This window comes from Drosophila subobscura, chromosome J (assembly GCF_008121235.1).
Source record: "Drosophila subobscura isolate 14011-0131.10 chromosome J, UCBerk_Dsub_1.0, whole genome shotgun sequence".
NCBI lineage: Eukaryota > Metazoa > Arthropoda > Insecta > Diptera > Drosophilidae > Drosophila > Drosophila subobscura.
The window spans coordinates 3,906,278-3,924,215 of record NC_048532.1 but is presented as its reverse complement, the minus strand read 5'-3'; the positions used below and the strand labels follow the sequence as shown (position 1 = coordinate 3,924,215).

The 17,938-nt window shown below is 46.5% G+C and overlaps 2 protein-coding genes across 11 annotated transcripts; both read left to right on the top strand.

Moving 5' to 3' along the window:
* Nucleotides 1-849: 849 nt before the first annotated feature.
* On the top strand, nt 850-17,257 carry LOC117895439 (dnaJ homolog subfamily C member 5 homolog). 6 transcript variants are annotated; one of them, XR_004648927.1, is made up of 8 exons: nt 851-1,078; nt 2,606-2,744; nt 2,822-2,974; nt 3,055-3,186; nt 4,425-4,487; nt 5,073-5,280; nt 6,069-6,143; nt 16,850-17,257. XR_004648927.1 is itself a non-coding variant. In XM_034803098.1 (7 exons), the coding sequence occupies exons 1-7, from the start codon at nt 1,047-1,049 to the stop codon at nt 5,810-5,812; spliced, it is 765 nt and encodes a 254-aa protein (XP_034658989.1). In that variant the 5' UTR covers nt 850-1,046; the 3' UTR covers nt 5,813-7,531. The 6 variants fall into 6 exon arrangements, 5 of the variants coding, with proteins under 5 accessions (XP_034658989.1, XP_034658991.1, XP_034658992.1 ...); XM_034803098.1 differs by lacking the exon at nt 16,850-17,257 and having other exon boundaries at nt 850-1,078; nt 5,775-7,531; XM_034803100.1 differs by lacking the exon at nt 16,850-17,257 and having other exon boundaries at nt 850-1,078; nt 5,073-5,285; nt 6,074-7,531.
* LOC117895438 (SRSF protein kinase 1) lies at nt 8,180-16,822 on the top strand. 5 transcript variants are annotated; one of them, XM_034803092.1, is made up of 9 exons: nt 8,180-8,848; nt 12,113-13,085; nt 13,193-13,414; nt 13,481-13,932; nt 14,006-14,358; nt 14,617-14,721; nt 15,444-16,061; nt 16,132-16,402; nt 16,464-16,822. In XM_034803092.1, the coding sequence occupies exons 2-9, from the start codon at nt 12,400-12,402 to the stop codon at nt 16,658-16,660; spliced, it is 2,904 nt and encodes a 967-aa protein (XP_034658983.1). In that variant the 5' UTR covers nt 8,180-8,848; nt 12,113-12,399; the 3' UTR covers nt 16,661-16,822. The 5 variants fall into 5 exon arrangements, with proteins under 5 accessions (XP_034658983.1, XP_034658985.1, XP_034658984.1 ...); XM_034803094.1 differs by lacking the exons at nt 8,180-8,848; nt 14,617-14,721 and having other exon boundaries at nt 11,918-13,085; nt 15,444-15,691; nt 15,722-16,061; XM_034803096.1 differs by lacking the exon at nt 8,180-8,848 and having other exon boundaries at nt 11,920-13,085; nt 15,957-16,061.
* Nucleotides 17,258-17,938: the final 681 nt, after the last annotated feature.

Genomic DNA, 17,938 nt, shown 5'->3' with positions numbered 1-17,938 from the left:
GGCCATGTTATACATTTTCAAAAAAGAGCGCCGATATGTTACGTTTGTCGCACAAAAGTTTACGTTGTGAAATCTGTAAAAAGTGAATACAAAATTCACTTTTTATCGGCGCTCTTTGTTGAAAAAAAAAATGAAACAAAAAGAGGATCCAAGCAGGATACTATTTTTGGTGGGACTTGTTATAATCCGTTTTTTTGCCAGGGCGGTATATCGTTCTCAAATATATTATTCTCAAATATAAGCATATTCTCTAAGAATACTGATGACCTTTGAGTCATATTAATAAACTGCGCAATTTGCAAAGGGTTAGATCCCTCCTGGTTTCGTTCTTGCAGATATTGGTTTAATCAATGTTGTCGGCGCTACTTCCGTTGATTGTCCTCCTCCTCCGCGAATGCAAGAACCGCTAATCCCACTAAAAGTAATCTCCTGTATGGATTCATTTTGCGTTGTTTTATTAACCTTTTATTCAATTTTCCCACATCTTCAAAAAGGTAAAAAAGGCGAACGGCTTCCTGAGAAGTGTAACCGTACGGAATGCGGTTTTCACCTTTGGCCACACTCTGCCGCTAGAAAAAGTATATTGCACTGTTTGCTAGCAAACGTGTTTTTCAATCTGAGTACTAGGCTTTTATTAAGTATTCAAATATTTGTAAAAGGTAAAAAAACAACATTTCTTATCGTTTCTAAACGATGATATTCGTTTCTAATTTTGCTAGAAGAGTAGTTCCGTTGATGTTATATCCTTCAAAAGTATTCATATTAATATCGATATCATTCATATTAATTAATATCGTTCGTCGAAAAAATATTAAGAAGAAAAATATCGATAGATAGAAAATTCTCACATCGCTACTAAGAATTTCATTGCAAAAAAAATAAAATAACGAAACGAGGCAAACGGCGACGGCGACAGCAACTGCAAGAAAGCATAAACGGAGAAGAGAGTTGGAAAGTTTAGGCAGCCCAGGGCGTGTGATAGCAACTGTGAAAAGTGCTAAATAGATTAATCCCGAGACAGACACAGTGACATCGCAAGCAACAAAATGAGCGGAGGCATGGATAAGAGAAAACTCTCGTAAGTACAAATAATTTGCGAAATGTCCCCCCTACCTCTGTTCGTGCTATTCCTTCTTTTTTTCTTCTGATGCGCGCATACACTGGTAGAGTACACACTGGCATTCTGTGTATGTGACTAGCAGCTGCGCGCAGACTGTGGCAGCGCAGTCGGCGTTTAATTGATTTTTCGCGGCAGAAGTTGTGCGGCGTATGGCATTCCTTTGGATATGTGTCCCGGGATAAACAAGGAGCTTGATCATGACAAGCGGTGGTGGGGGGACACCGAGACATACGTGTGAAAGAGAGAGAGAGAGCACAACATTGTGACAGCTGCCGTTGCTGCATCTGAAAGACAAACGGTTTCGTCCTGGGCAAGGCCAAGGATTTTCTGGCCTGCTGCAACTCCCCATTGATTGTCTGTGACCCCTCCCTCTCTCACGCTGAATGGAATTTAATAAGTAGTTCGTGCAACACAAAATCGAACTAAAACACGATGCAAATGTTTGATGGGCGATAACAACAAGTGCGATCCACCCGCTCGCACACAGGTACACAGAAAAGAGTACCTGTTATCTATGGGAGCGTTTTTACAGCCGTTTTGACTATTTCAGTCCCCGTGCGTTCGCTCCCAATTCGATGTCCCATGAGTAATTTCGACAGCCACTTCCATTTGGCCCAATTCTGAATGGCCCTAACTTTTCCAAGGCAAAAGCAAAAACGAATTGGCGCTGCGCCTTCGTGACGACTGCCGTTATCCTTGGCCCTGAGACGCCTGCCCCCTACATTTACACCCCACTACCCAAAACTGACCCTGAATCTCTCATCCGCTCGAGCCCTAATCACCATCATCATTGTCATCATCCCCTTCAAGGGGAGAGCATTTGGGCTTCGTTGCGCGGCCTCTTCTGCCCTCTGAACGCTCGTCGTCTTATCAGCTTGTAGATTTGCCTGCCCATGCTTGCAGACATAACATAACAAATGCTAGACCCAGCCCCATCCGTACCCCCTTCGCTGGGCGGGCTTATAAATAGCTACGCCCTGCCCACCTGCTCAAGAAAATCCATACAAAGTGCATGGGGTGCACTCTATGCTGCACGCGACCTCAGGTTAGGTGACGCTGCTGCTGTTGCTGCTTTTCTTGCGCTGTCAATGCCATGCTAGCTGCTTCCGACGGGCTCGTGGTTACGCATCCGGCAGGGACCGCTCGATTCCAGAGTAGGGGCGCAGGCGCCTCCCACGGCTATCGCGTGCCACTCCGCACCTAACTGTTGCTGTGACTGGGCACTGACTCATCAGAGCTGGCTTCTTATCGCTCAGCACGACAAACCAGCGAGCCAAGCGATATTGCTTCTGGCTCAGCTTCGGTTCGCAGCACAGTATGCCCCCGCTAAAGAGCCTTTCAGAATTTAATCTCGACGAACTGTTATCTAACCCGGTTTGTTATCACAAGCGAATTCCAAGGTTCGCAATGAGAAAGTTTTGCAGTTATAATGGGGGAGCCCTATTATTAGACCAAATAACGATTTTCTACTTTTTCTGAACGTAGCACATCGGGGGACTCTCTGTACGAGATCCTGGGACTTCCAAAGACTGCCACCGGAGACGATATCAAGAAGACTTACCGGAAGCTGGCACTGAAATACCATCCGGACAAGAACCCCGACAACGTCGATGCTTCCGATAAGGTACAATAATTGCCTAACACCTATGTCGGGAGTGTGCCCTACCTAATCGTACTCCTTCGTCTTCGTCTGGTTTTCAGTTCAAAGAGGTAAACCGGGCGCACTCGATACTGAGCGACCAGACCAAACGCAATATCTACGACAATTACGGCTCCCTGGGACTGTATATAGCCGAGCAGTTCGGTGAGGAGAATGTGAATGCATACTTTGTGGTCACATCGCCGGCGGTGAAGGTCAGTGCATTGACACTTGCATAAATATATATTATATATACATTTATAATGACATCTGTATGATGTTTTCTCCATTGCAGGCCTTGTTTATCTGCTGCGCAGTGGTCACCGGCTGCTGCTGCTGTTGCTGCTGCTGCTGTTGTTGCAACTTCTGCTGCGGCAAATTCAAGCCGCCGGTCAACGAGTCGCACGACCAGTATGCACATCTGAATGTGAGTGATGTTTGAATTGGCCCAGCCAAGACCAAGACCCTGTCCCCGAGTGTCCTAGTCCAACTCCGCCCGCTACTAACTGAACCACCCATTTTGATTTAGTTAAGAAACGGCAAAAAACAAGAAAATCAATCTGGTGCAAGTCTAAAATATTAAATCTTACTACTAACGCATGCCTCCCATCCCCACACACCCAACCACACACACACTGTAATATCCCCCAAACTGAACACTGAACACACATTTTGATGATTTTTGTGAGGCCTTTTACCATTATCATATGTAGTTCCGTTTGAGAAGCAAATGTTTAGTCAAAAACGTTCCTCCCCCAGGCAACCACCCCACATAAAACGCTTACCAGCTAGTAGCTTAACCCGATCAATAAATGCTTACCATTATTTAGTGCATATTATTTACTTGACTTATCAGATTGCTTGGCACGCCCTTTATCGTATACTAGTTAGTTGGTATATAAAATAAGTTCGTTCAGTTTGCTTTGCTTTATTCCCGTACTAATATTGCTCTGATATGTTCTTAGTTTTTTTGTTGGGGTAAGTATTTGTTTTGGTTTTGTGTTTGGTATTCCGTATTCAGTATTCCGGGTAAGCATTCAGAGCTGGGAGGCTAAAGGTAAACACGACTAACCCACCCCCACAGTGATTCGATCATTCTGTTTTAGTTTCAAAAACTATATTGTATACAAAATTCGATATGGATTATATTTATTTCTATAACATGAACTTCACGAAAATCATCAAATGCTTCCAACGTCTCTCTTTGTCACTCTCTCTCTCTGTCTCTATACATATATAAATATATACAAAAATATATTTGTACATATCTTTTGGATAAAAATAACACATAATCGAGTTTCCTGCGATATTAAGTCTGTGGATTATCGAATTACCAGACGAATTTTGATTTGATCCACGATTGTTTTTCTTGTTTTTGTACGTGTCCCATTCCGACCGCATTCAGACTTTTGAATTGGTTTCCATTTGCATTCGCGCTCTGCATTTTATTCCGCCTTATTCTTTGTTTATTTGTTTGTTTGTTTGCTCTAAAGTAAACAAGAGAAGACGACGACGATACGATTTAAGTTTCTATTTTTGTTTCACTTTATTTCTCAAAACTCTTCGATCGACTCATCAATCCACCTACTACTCTACCCACCACCACCACCACAACCAACCACCAACCACCTCCACACACCTACGGCTCCTCATTCGCTCCGAAAGCGACCCGATGGCAATCGAGAAGCCAGTGATCTGCCACCGCACCTGGGACACCAGCCACGTCTTGTAAGTATGCGAATCGAAATCGAAAATGATACCAGCACGAGTACCGCATGAGATAAAAACTGCCACAAGTCCTCCATAACCAAGCAACCAATGTACTTACTACTTCTGTAAAACTAACCAGCCCAAATCTAAATCAAAATTTCGAGCTCGAGCCCATTCAAAACTGTTATTTAGATGTCCTGTCCTGCCCTTATTTAGTTGTCAAAATTTCACCTGTCTAAATTGCAGAAGAAGAATTGAAAGAGGAAGGTGTTTTGTGGGAGCGGGTTCGATCGTTCCATTCTACTGTAAATGCTTGGGTAAATGTCTTATGATTTCTCAATAACCGCTCCGTCCTCTGGCTAATTTTGATTTTGTAGTTTGTATTTGGCTTGAAGCTCCCCTCTAACAAAGTAGCATATAAGTACATGTAATGTAAAGCTTGTAGACCGCTCTGTATACGCTTACTACCAACAGTTTTTGACTAAACATTGCCGAAGGAATCCCTCCGATCCACAATCTACTAACAAAACACACACACGAGACTCTCCACAATAGCTCAAGTTGCCCGAGTATTTCTAACCCCGTTCTTGTGTACCCCTGCAGGAGGACGTTGATCTAGACGACGTGAATCTTGGTGCGGGCGGAGGCCCTGTCACTTCGCAGCCACGCGAACAGCCCGGAGGACAGCCCGTCTTCGCAATGCCTCCGCCCACTGGAGCAGCTGTGGGCGTGAATCCCTTCACGGGCGCTCCCGTGGCGGCCAACGAGAATACGTCGCTGAACACTACAGAGCAGACCACATACACGCCAGGTATATAAAGAGTCGAGCCAGCCAGCCAACAGTCGGTCGGTCAGTCAGCCTCCTAAGAGGGGGTGGCATAAAAACTTATCCCTAAAGCGTCTTTGACCATCGAAGTTGTTAAATGTGCGTAACGTAACTCGAACAAATATTGTAACCTCCGGTCGTTTTGAACCGAAACTGAAACAAAACTCTGTTAACTCTCGAAATATCCCAGTCAGCGCATCGACCCCATACATACATAACACCTCTCTAGCAGTTAAGCTTTCTCGTGTACTCGATGAAGCCCGGCCCGGTCTGAGGGCCCGTGAATAGTAGTACATATATTTTTAAACTCTACATGTATTGTATGTAAAGTCGCTGCCATACCAGCACGTCCAGCCGGTCATGGGATCTCCACACTGATACTCTTATACATGTACAACTTTTAATTTGAGACACTGCCTGATCGATTGATTTTATTTTTTTGATTTGACTGATGGCCGTCACATCCTTCCGTTCCACAGGTCTGCGTCACTCACAGTCGCACAGTCACCGCTCCTAAGCGACCTTTCAAGCCTTTGCAAGTTTTTGTTTTGTTAATAATATACATTGGATTACTAAACTGGATCTCTCTGTCTGGCCACTAAATAAATTGTTCAAAGAAGAAAGACACTGCCATAACCTGCTGCAATGTTTATTTGAATTCGAATTTTGTTTACTTTTTGTTCGGTTCGTTTGTTATGCAACATGTGGATTTTTATTTTGTTATCACTTATCACTCTCTCTACTCTGTTCTCTCTTTCTCTCTCCACCTCTAGATATGGTTAATCAAAAATATTAGGCGAGCCCATGGCCCCTGTGCATGCGTACGTTTCAGATCTAAACACAGACACAGAAAAAAAAAAAAAACTTCAGAAGAAAAAGAAGAAGTTTAGCCGAGCAAAAGCGCTGATTTATTTGATAACTATTAGAAATGTTTTTAAGATGTGTGCGCGTTATGTTGAAGCGAGAAAACATATAAACTTATGTATTAATGTAAGCTGTAGCACTTAGCTCTAATTTTAAACAATCTTACTTCGAGGCGGCAGCACTCTTCTGTCAGCTTCCAATTGATGCAGATGTAGATACAGATGCCGATGCCAGCCAGGGTTGATTTTGGTCCATATTTCGTGTAACCGTTTCATCATTTCCAATGTTCATGCCCAGACCCCGCGGGTCTGTACCCGTGTACGCATATTTACATAAACCTTACCCACATTACATACAACTCGAATTGAGAGCGCACCAATAATATACATACTTTACAGAGTACGATTATTTTGATTGAATTGTTTGCTGATAGTTAACCAAATCAGATCTATGTAATATCTGGACATTTGCTTAGGGAATAGACTGCGTATCGCTCTCCTTACTGCGTAGCTCCATGAATTGAACTGTTTCAACATGGAAGCAGGAACCTGTAATATGTCTGTTTATGATATATGTATATTAATTTGCATTTGTGTCGTTGCCTAGCGCCTTCGTTTAGCTAAATTGTTCTGGAATTTCCATCTTCACCGTTTCTGTTTTGCACTAAATTGTTAATGAATTAACTTATGTAAAGCCGAAAGTATAACCAATTGCAACTGTCGAGTGGTGAGCGGCGGGTCAAGTAGATTTCTCCGATCCGGTCCGGTCCGATCCAAATGCAAATGTAAATAAGTCAAGTTAAACAATTAAGCATCACACATACCAGACACAGTGGAGAAGGAGGAGAATACGACGAAAGGCGAAACTTAACGGAATATATAAACTATAATAATATACCTTTATACATATATAAAATATAAATATATATTAAATACGAGTAATCAAAAGTTCGATTGTAATCCCCCCAAAAAAGTATTGCACATATGTAATGTATTCTATATTCTTTCCAAATTGAATTTCAATTCCCGGTTTGCTTTCGTTTTTGTTGTTAAGCCGCTTTTAAATGTAAATGAATGCGATTAGTCCAGCAAGAATTAAATTTTATATGCAACAATACTTAGTAACCCCTTTATTGTAACCCCTTGATATCAATTAAATTATGGTGGAGCCAGAGCAAGTAACCCCAGCAATCGCAAGGGGCTGAAACTCCTTCGATCTAGGCTCCGTGCCGACCTCGAAAAAGAGATCGATGGGGTCTATACCTAGTATAAAATGCGTACATACATACATATATGAAATTCAATTAATGATAATTACATTTTACGGATTTGCGTGTGTATTTATTGTTCGTACAAGTCAAAAGCAAAAACAATACAAAAATACAAGTAAACTACATTTAAACCTAATAACATTGTTTTCAAATTTGAAATATACTCTGGTATGAGTCGGTCCATGAAGCCGAAATCAATAAAATTTACTATATAAACTTAACAAATGTATGAAAAAGGCCCTACTTCTGGCTAGAGGGAAGCAGTCGACTCTTTTGCGTACTAGCTCGACAGGAGAACTGACCAGCTGAGTGTATGCGTTCCACTCTTACCACAGATCATACTCGAGTGAGGAGCTTCTGCGTATGGACTACCCACTTGACGGCTCTTTTTGCGATCTTCCTTCCTTCCAATCTATTCTGCTCTGTTGTTACCGTTGTCCGGATGGCGGATGGTAAACAAACTGGGCGACAAGCTAACCGTCCTCTTCCTTCGCCCGCCTTCGCTGGACGTGAACTTTTGACAGCTGATACATTCAGCTTTTACTCGCACTCGCTCTGTCTGACTTTGTTTTGTTTTGGGGCAGTAACTCAGCCACGAGACAGCACATGCGCTCTTTCTTCACTGGTCTCTCTCACTCTCCCGCTCTTCGTGTGGCTCCCTAGGAAAGGTGGCCGAGGAAGGCGGCTCGAAACTTCGCTGCAGAGTTGTCAGAATCCGAAGGGCCGTCAGTCAGGAGAGTTTGTTGCGCGGCGCATTTCCTGCCTGCCCCAGCGAGAGAGAGAGAAGGGAAACTCAATTTTTCCTGGCTGCTGCTCCTGCCAGATTCGATTCGGGAGGACAAATTAAAGTGGAAAATGTGAAATGTGTTCGCTATAATTGTCGCAGATAAATCAATTCCGTTGTTAATAAGATTACGGACGGAGACCTGGTGAAGAGTGCCTGCCAGAGTGCCGGACGGGGAGGTGGAGCAGGCGAAAAAGGCAAATCAAAAGCAAGCCGTGGAAAAATTCCCGAACTCGTGTGTGTCCCGTGTCCGTGTGGGTGTGGGTGTCAGTGGCAGTGTGTGTGTGTGTTTGTGCGTGGCTTTTTCGCTTTTATTTTTTCATGCGCAATTTGGGTTACAAAGCGAGAAAAACGCTGCTTAAAATGCATTAAAATGTTTTAGGCACACGGGGGCTTCATTGATTTTCCTACGCACAGAAGTATGTTACACAAAGCCGCCAGGCCACTCGACGGGAACAAGCACGAAGCTGAAACTAAAGCTGGAAGTGGAAGTGGAAGTGGAACTGTAGCCGACTCTGAGGTCCCGGAACAAAGAAGGCAGGACAACGATGAGGACAAAGACTCGAAGTAGCTGCTCCTAGGCGGCTCCAACCACCACAACCACATCAGTAGCAGCAGCAGCAGCAGCAGCAGCAGTATCGTCAAGAGAGGGCGACGGAGAAGAAACTCAATCGTTGGACACTAAGGAGAGATCCCACCCTGGCTCCCGTACTCCCCAGCAGCGGCATTGCCGGCATCGCCAATGGCAAGCACCATCTCATTTCGCCCACCCACACCTCTCTGAACTCGCTGCCCCCCCTGCCGGCCGGCATATGCAGCAGTGACAGCGGCATCTCCACGCTGAGCGCCATCTCGCCTCCACTCTCGACGACCACAGCAACGAGTGGTGGAGGAGGTGGCAGTCCTCAGTTGCGAACCTCGCCTGCCCTGAGCATGCTGGGCAGCGCCACGGCAACGGCGAGCGGCAAGACCACGCAGAGCCTGACGGCCGGGATGCTGGGACCGGCGGCCAGCATCGATCTGGGGAGCTCCCCGCTCTCACACCGCAACTACAGCCACTCACTGAAGGGCTTCATCTTCCGGCGGAGCTTCGACGACAAGATAATCACACCGCCGTACCTGTCGCGAGCCCCGCCCGCCATCCCCTATCCGCACTTTCACGCGCCGCCGCCCACCTCGACGACGTCGCACCATCTGCACCTGCACCACCACGGCACGGTCGGCGGCCTTTACTCGCCGGCCCACCCGCAGCCGCTCTCCCTCTCCGCGGTGGCCGCTGCACTGCCGCTGACCTCGTCGCAGTCCACCACCAAGCTCTCCTACCGGGACGACTTTCTGCAGCAGATTGGCTATCTGCCAACGACGCGCATCTACAGCACCCCGACAAGCATCGTGGACGAGGACAAGGCTCAGCAGGACTTCCTCTCACTGTCTCTCTCCCCGCCGCTCAGCCGGCGTCGGGACATGCCGGCGCTGCGCGGACCTTTCGTCAGCCTGTAAGTATTCCCTGCGCCCCATCCCATCCCAAACCGCCGAATCCTAGCCAGAATCGGGCAATCCCCAAGTACTTGTTCAAATGAAGTATACGCCACGTGCTCTGTCCCGTGGCAATTAATTCCGTCCAGCTGTGACACGAGCACTTCTCGATTCTTCTGTGCCGATGGGCGAGACAAGTGTTTCCGTTCCCACTGTGCCAGTAACAGTACATATGTACTTATGTATGTATGTACATATGTATGTAGTTTATTTATATATATTATATACGGTGGGTGACAAAGTAACAGAAGTGGGCCGTTGGTGGGAACTAAATACGTCGGAATGGGGAGCCGATTCCACATATCATTCATGTTCGACACCTCCCTTCTTGCCATGCTCAGCCCACACTGACACACGCATCCCCTTCAACTGCATCTTCTTTACCCTCCCGCTTATTCGTTTCGTTTGTTTACGTTTTTAATTTTCTGCAAAATCGCAAAGTCGCCACCACGTGACGCCAGCAAACGAGAATGGCTATCCTAACCCGTGGCGCCCGTTGTACTCCCGGCACTCCTTTCCACTTCCACACACCCACACCCATGCACCCACTCTCATGCAGTTGGCCACAGCTATGACGTTTCCCTCTCCAAATCCACGTTCACTCACTCCACTCGTCGTTGTTTTTGAACCGATTCTTATACCCGGTACTCGAAGAGTAAATGTGTATACCCTATTTTATTAGTGGTCGAAAAATGTAACACACAGAAGGAAACGTTTCCGACCCTATAAAGCATATGTGTATATATTCTTGATCACTATCAAAAGTTGGGTCGATATGGCTATATCTGTCTGTCCGTCCGTCTGTCCGTTCTGTTGAGTACATAGCACTCAGAGACCATAAGAGCTAGAGCAACCTATTGTTGCATCCAGACTTCTGTTCACACTGTTCGATAATATGTCTCATCAGATCAGATCGTATCAGATCCTTGATTGTGTTTTGTGTTTAAATACTTGCAGTAGAGTGTGTTGCTAATGAGATTAGCTGTTTGGAACCCATATAATACATTCATTAGAGACAACAATTCTGTTGTAGGCCTCGATGAGTTGATCACTTCCTCATTTTTGGGTACTGAAATATACCCCCAAAACTAGAATTTCCCTAAAGTTTGGAAGAAGTTTATGTAGGTGTCATGGGAACAATCTTTGGTTTCAAAAGAATAACGAAACAAACGCTAGAACTGCTAAAAAAATGATTTCAAAATCGTATGCTAAATCTGCAAGGGTATATAAACCTTCGACTTTCGGCGCTTTCGTTCTATTTTTATTGTTCATTTTATTTGGCGTCTATAAATAATAATATTGAGGAAGCAGCAGCAGCCGCAGCAGCAGCAGGAGAGCAGCAGAAGCAGAAGCAGAGCGCTCTCCGGCCCAAGGTGCGTGACAGTCCATGTATGGAACATTAGGGTGACTCATGGCACGACGACTTACAAGAAATGGCAAACAGTTTTGATGGACGGGAGGTGGCGGAAAAATCAATACTAGAGTCTGCTTAGTCATTTTAAAAACTTCAAAATTTGCATTCAACCACTCCACCCACTCAGGGGTAGTTCTGTTATACACATAAAGGAAACCCAAAGCATAAACAACTACTAATGTTTTCAAATATATTTGAATTGGGTTTGCTCTAATGAATTTTTCTTGAAAGGTTTTTGGAATTTGAAATATTCGGAATCCTGCATACCGAATAACCCTACCCTACCCCTCTCAGTGCAGTGTATGTGAGTGTGTGTGTGTGAGAGTGAAACAAAACGTAAATAGGCAAGAAGACGAACTTGGCAACATGCCCAAGAAAGCAACCCGATGATGATGAAGACGATGATGATGATACCCACAGCTGTGTGGTGTGTGATAAAACATCCATCCGTACATGTGGCGGAATCTTTCCTGGTGTGGTGCAGTCCATGACCGGCCACGACGCCAACGACATCGAATTGATGAAGTACATTGGATAATGACGCCGCCAAAAGACAGACAGACAGACACACACAACACATTCGTGCCGAGAGCGTGAATCGCCTCGGCGGAGGTATGGCAACGGGCGAGTGCGAGTACGGGTTTTAGGTGATCCGTAGACAGTCGTCACACACTCGAACGGACGGCCTCCGGACGGACAGTCGCAGCAGGCGGAGAGACTAAACTTAGTTGCGACAAAACAGAAAACGTTCTGACGTGTTGGAATACAAACGCTCTTGCTCTTGCTCTGGCTCTGGCTCTTGCTGTGGCATTCTCCTCTGGCTGTGGCCGCTTTTCTCGCTCAGGAAGAGACGGGCGAAAACAAAAAAGCGAAAAGCCATTTCAACATTCTCGCGGACGCAACTGAACGAATCGGTCGGAACGGCAAAGAACTGAATCGCAGAGGATAGCAACAAAGATACAGATACTTTTCATAATTTCTTAATTATTTTTGCGTTTTCCGCTGCGCGATATTTGGTTTTCACCCGATTTCCCCCGCACTGGTTATGTAAGGGGTGTGTGTTTACTCCTCGCTGAGCAAAACATTCGTCGGGTAGTCTCCGCAATGCAAGTAAAGGCATAGGAAAGTCAAGGTCGCCACCCCAACCACCCCGTTACTGCAGCCGGGGGGGCCATGTAGACGCGACAATCGAAAAACAAATCCAATTGTCGAATCAAGCACTGAAGCGTATAGAAAATGAACAGCTGGGGAATGAGAATGGATGCCACCTGCCCAAGGGAGCACAATGCCACAGCGACAGCTGAGGCAGAGTGGCACTGGATAGCCGACCCCTGGCTGGATTTGTACCCCAGCTATCTGCAGAACCTGCAGGCCGTCACGGACCTGGCCAGCTGGGCGAATCAGCAGAGCCGTCATGTGGCGAACACCCTAGCCCAGGATCACATCTTCGTTGGCGTACTCCAGGTCTCCCTGCTCCTCTTATTCCTCTACCTGATGTACCAGCTCCAACAGTGGAGCAGCCGGAGCCCGGAGGAGCCGCCCAGCGTCACGGCCACAGCCGACGTCACGAAGCAGTTGATCTGCGAGTTCAACTTTGTGTCCGAGCAGGAGAAGCGCGCCGCCCAGGAGGCGGAAACGGAGGCCTTGCTCGAGGTGGAGGAGAAAAAGCGTCGCAAGAGGTTCACCAAGAAGCGCGTCTGCGTCTCAGCCGGGCCCGTTCTCATCGCAATCCGCCAGCAGTCGAGGCGTCCCAAACCACATAGACACCAGGCCTTGGTCTTCGAGCCAATCTCTCCGATGGAGCGTGTGCTGGAGAACTACCTTCCGCCGAGAGAGCAGCCATTGACCTTCAGGCTTACCCAGCAGGAGGCTGTCCCTGTTCCTGCGAGGGAGGAAGAAACAACGGAGCTTCCAGAGTTCATGTGGGTCTCGGTTGGGCTTTTCTCTGTCCCTAGCATAAATTATCCGTTTATCCTATCCATCCGATCCTCCATCAATACTAATTCGTCTAATTAAATGATAATTTCAGTTCGGAGCCACGCGGTACTCTGAGCACGACAGACGAGATCTACCCTGACTCGTCGGACAGCAGCCTGTACGTGTCGGACGAGGAGCAGGAGGACGCCTCTCAGTATTGCCGCGGCGGCTACCATCCGGTGGTCATCGGCGACATATTCGACAATCGGTTTCGAGTTGTCCGCAAGCTGGGCTGGGGTCACTTCTCCACCGTCTGGCTGTGCCGGGATCTCAAGTGAGTAATCCACATTTTTGTATTTCTTCTGCCGGCATTCCATAGCCTCGTATTGTTACCCCGCAGGGACGAGAAGTACGTGGCTCTCAAGGTGGTGAAGAGCGCCCCACACTACATCGAGACGGCCGCAGACGAGATCCGCCTGCTGGAGGCCATCCGGGACGCGGATCCGCTGGACGTGAAGCGGGAGCGCATCGTGCGGCTGATGAATCACTTCACTGTGCGCGGCGTGAACGGGATGCACACGTGCCTGGTGTTCGAGGCGCTCGGCTGCAGCCTGTACAAGCTGATCGTGAAGAACAACTACCAGGGACTGGCCATCGCCCAGGTGCGCAACATCATCAAGCAGGTGCTCGAGGGTCTGGACTACCTGCACAGCAAGTGCAGCATCATCCACACGGACATCAAGCCGGAGAACATCCTCCTGGTGATTGACAATGCCGCAGCGATGAACCAGCAAATCGACGACGAGATCAACAGTCTGCGCGTGAAGGGAGCCGACTTCCCCGACTCGTACAGTAGGTGTCCTTTCGTCAGGAGGATTACCAATTCCGGCAGCTAACCCTCTACTTTCGCATTATCTTCCACCAGTCAGCTCCATCGAGAAACAGACCAAGACGCGGGCCAAGTGGCCACTGATCGAGCCTAACGGATCGACTAACACCAACACGAACACTAGCAACAGCACGGGCAACAACTCGACCTCTTCGACGCCGCTGGCAGCGGTGGCCATGTCCTCGCTGGACAAGGACGACACCACCACCTCGTCCACCCTCAACTCGAACACCACTTCCTCGCTGGCCTCCAAGTACTCGAGTCTGCTCGGCGACAGCGAGTGCAACGGCATCGGCGGTGGCGTTTGCCTGCTCGGGGGTCTGGGTGGTGGCGTCGAGAGTCCCATCCTGAACAACCGATATCGAACCGAGAAGAAAATCACTGCCAAGGTAAGTCGAAAGTCACAGGCTCTGGCTTGGCTCCCGCTGCCCCTTCTCCTCACACTCGACAGCGCTTACCCTCGAAGGATTACTCGACCCCCTCTTACCTCCTGGTGTGCGTCCATTCTGCACTCTTGATATTGTCAATCACCAACACAGCCACATACACACTCTCACACACAGTGCCACGCACAGCAACAAATTATTTACTTTTATAATTTTCGTTTTGTTTTCCACGTTGCCTTTTGATTTGATCATCCGCTGCAGTCTTCCGTCGACTGCGATGACGACACCCTGGGTGACAGCAGTACCATGGCCAGCGACACGCCTACGGATGACCCCGACGGAAGTCCCAGTGCCAACCCGGATAAGGTAAAGTGGATATTGGACTTAGTCCGAGCCGCAGAGCTCGTGTTCGAGGATAGCTCATTCGTTCGCTAGTTCCTTCTGTTCTTCGTTCGTTCTGTGATTTTGCTTTGAATGTTTGGTCGGGACGGGAGGAGGGAGAGTTCCTGTCCCGGCTGCTGCTTAGTTACTGTTCGACCATTACCCATTAGTTTATATCCAGTTTCATTTTAACACACACACCCGGCACACTAACAAATTTACACTCATACTCCACACAAGTTTTAGAACTAGATTGAAGTGCTCTATGATAAATGCTTAATGTTTGATGTTTGTGCTGCTAGCAGCTTTAGATGTATGTATGTGTAATGGGTCCAAGGCCACGCCCACCTGCATTCATCCGCCTAAACCCGCATATGTGTACTTATTTCTATGGTTATATCATTTGCGCCTATGTCTAAGCTGTTCGTTCGTGTTCTAATTAACGTTCTGTGCAATGGTCACTGGACCAGGAGGAGCATATTCCCTCTGGGTGGTGACCAAGGGGCTCAAAGTTCGGATCTCCCCGCAGAATCCAAGCTCTGAGTTTCTTCTTTTATGTGTTTCTTAAATGCACCAAAAAAAACAAAAAAACAAAAACAAAACAAAAATCGAAGCAAACCAACATTGTGTGTTCTTTTTCTTCTCCTTTCTTTCTTTGTGTGAACCAATTTGTATAACATTTTATGATATTACGATATATGAAGCAGCTGCCCAGCTCAAACTCCAACTCCAATTGCCACCCCAACCCCAACCCCGCCTCCACCAACAGCTCCTGCCCCTCTTACAACGCCAATACGAATATCAACCCAAAGATCAACACAAATACTCAAAGCACGTGCACGTCCATGCCCAGCGAGTACACCAACAACCAGAACTGCCCCTCCACAAACGCCACATCGGCCACTCCTAGTGCAACTCCTGCCTTAGTTTCCACCACCGCCTCAGCCACAGCCACAGCCACAGCCACAGCCACAGCCACAGCCATGCCCCCCAGCACGTGCACGTACTCGTTCACGCATCTAGCGCCAACAACAACGACTCCAACTGCAACAACTGCATCTGCAAGCACAGAGCTGTACAATGGCGACCATACATCTACAACTACAACCAACGCGACCTCAACTACAACAACAACAACAACAACAACAACCACAACTGCAACTGCATCAGCAAACACATCCGCTAAACTAAATGTCCATGCCAATGCCATTCCTTCGCAGAACCAGAGTCAGAGTAGCCAGAACAACACTTACACGATACAGTCGCTCATCAGCAACAGCAACGTGCGAGTGAAGATCGCGGATCTGGGCAACGCATGCTACGATGTAAGTATAACCTGTACCCCCACATTCGCGTACGTTTTAGTAGCTCTATTTATCGTTTACCATTCGGCAGTACCATCACTTCACCGAGGACATACAGACGCGGCAGTACCGATCGATCGAGGTCCTGCTGGGGGCACCCTACAACTATACCGCCGATATCTGGAGCACCGCCTGCCTGGCCTTCGAGCTGGCCACCGGTGACTATCTGTTCGACCCACACGCTGGCGAGTCCTACAGCCGGGACGAGGACCACTTGGCGCACATCGTCGAGCTGCTTGGCTCCATTCCGCAGTCGGTGATACTGCGGGGCAAGCACGGACTCAAGTACTTCACCAGTTATGGTAAGCAATCAATCAGTTGCAGACCAAATATTTGGGATCATTTAAATACTTTCTGGTACAGGCAACCTCAGGAACATCACCAAGCTGAAACCCTGGAGCCTGATGAACGTGCTCGTGGAGAAGTACGACTGGGACCCGGTGGAAGCCAAGAAGTTCTCCGACTTCCTGCTGCCCATGTTAGAGTATAATCCCGTCATACGCGCCTCGGCTGCCGAGTGCCTGCAGCATCCCTGGCTCGAGCAAGAGGAGTTCGTCTAGGAGAGAGCGCTGGAGAGGCAACATAGGGCAGACTCATAGACCCATGAATAATGCATAACATACGTATTTCGTACTCATATTTCTAGGCTTAAATTTTATATGCGACCCAGTTTGTTATAAACGAGAAATTATAGTTGATAGCGTTAACAGCGGAAACGGAAACAAAACTAGAGTTAAAGGATTCGATAAACACACACACAAACATAAACAGAAACACACACGTACATGACGGGACAGGAGAGGAGATGTGGACGTGCCGTCTGGAATTTTTTAAGCTTTTTTCATTTGAAACACAATTTTTGTACTCGTGAGCTTTAAACGTAATTGCTAAAGAGCGATTTTATTTTTAACAAAACAAACAATGAAAACGAAAGCGAGAAAATGCGCAAATCCTTTTCACGATTTTATTTAAACTGCGTACATACATATATATACACAAACATATATACATACATATATGCACAAGGTATATATATATATTTTATATTTGAAGAGAAACCATTTAAAATTAAAAGACAATGACGACAATTTTGAAGTCAACAGATGCCTAAACTGACTGACTGAAATGGAGAACACTTTCAAGCAAAGACACCCCAAAATAAAACATGCTAAATAAATTATACGAAGTAGCTAAAATAATAATACTACGAGTAACTAACTATAAAACCCATAAAATGTATGGTATGTGTATAATTAAAGAGCCCTAAGTGTAGATATCGACAATGTTCAATACAAATCAGATACAAAGACAGATTTAGATACCGATAAAGATTCAGAAAGCTTTCTAGCAGCGTTTAGTGATTGTGGTATATTCAACCAAGCAGATTATCGATTATTGTAGCTCCCTAACGCCATAATTTTTCGGTTTGCCATAACCCTTATTTGGAGCGTATCTCCTGCACCCAAGTAGATAACTAATCTGCAGTTATGTTTTTATTTCCACAACATTAAACTTAATAGGCCCTTAACCAACTCGTTGTAGTGGAATTGAGAACTCTTAAACAAATTTTACACAACACCAAAACAAAATAATACCAATGATATTTAACGAGAAATCGAATTCGCATTACCAACCAGATCTAAGGAACGAAAATATTTTATTACTTGCCTACAAGTATTTGTACACAAGACAAGCCTAAGATGTAACTTTGAACGTGACCAAATAATTTAATAATCGGAATATTTTTCCCCGAATCACACACACACATATTGAATATACACCAAACGGACGGACACAAGGCTTGATCGATATGCCTGAGTCCGAATAATATGCAAGAA

Bases quoted from the DNA above. Each gene is read 5' to 3' on its own strand.
- LOC117895439 (XM_034803098.1), top strand. From the start codon at position 1,047: ATGAGCGGAGGCATGGATAAGAGAAAACTCTC. The intron at 2,975-3,054 runs GTCAGTGCATTG...TCTCCATTGCAG, and splicing joins TCACATCGCCGGCGGTGAAG to GCCTTGTTTATCTGCTGCGC. The intron at 4,488-5,072 runs GTAAGTATGCGA...GTACCCCTGCAG, and splicing joins TGGGACACCAGCCACGTCTT to GAGGACGTTGATCTAGACGA.
- LOC117895438 (XM_034803092.1), top strand. From the start codon at position 12,400: ATGAACAGCTGGGGAATGAGAATGGATGCCACCTGCCCAAGGGAGCAC. The intron at 14,359-14,616 runs GTAAGTCGAAAG...CATCCGCTGCAG, and splicing joins AGAAGAAAATCACTGCCAAG to TCTTCCGTCGACTGCGATGA. The intron at 14,722-15,443 runs GTAAAGTGGATA...TATATGAAGCAG, and splicing joins CCAGTGCCAACCCGGATAAG to CTGCCCAGCTCAAACTCCAA.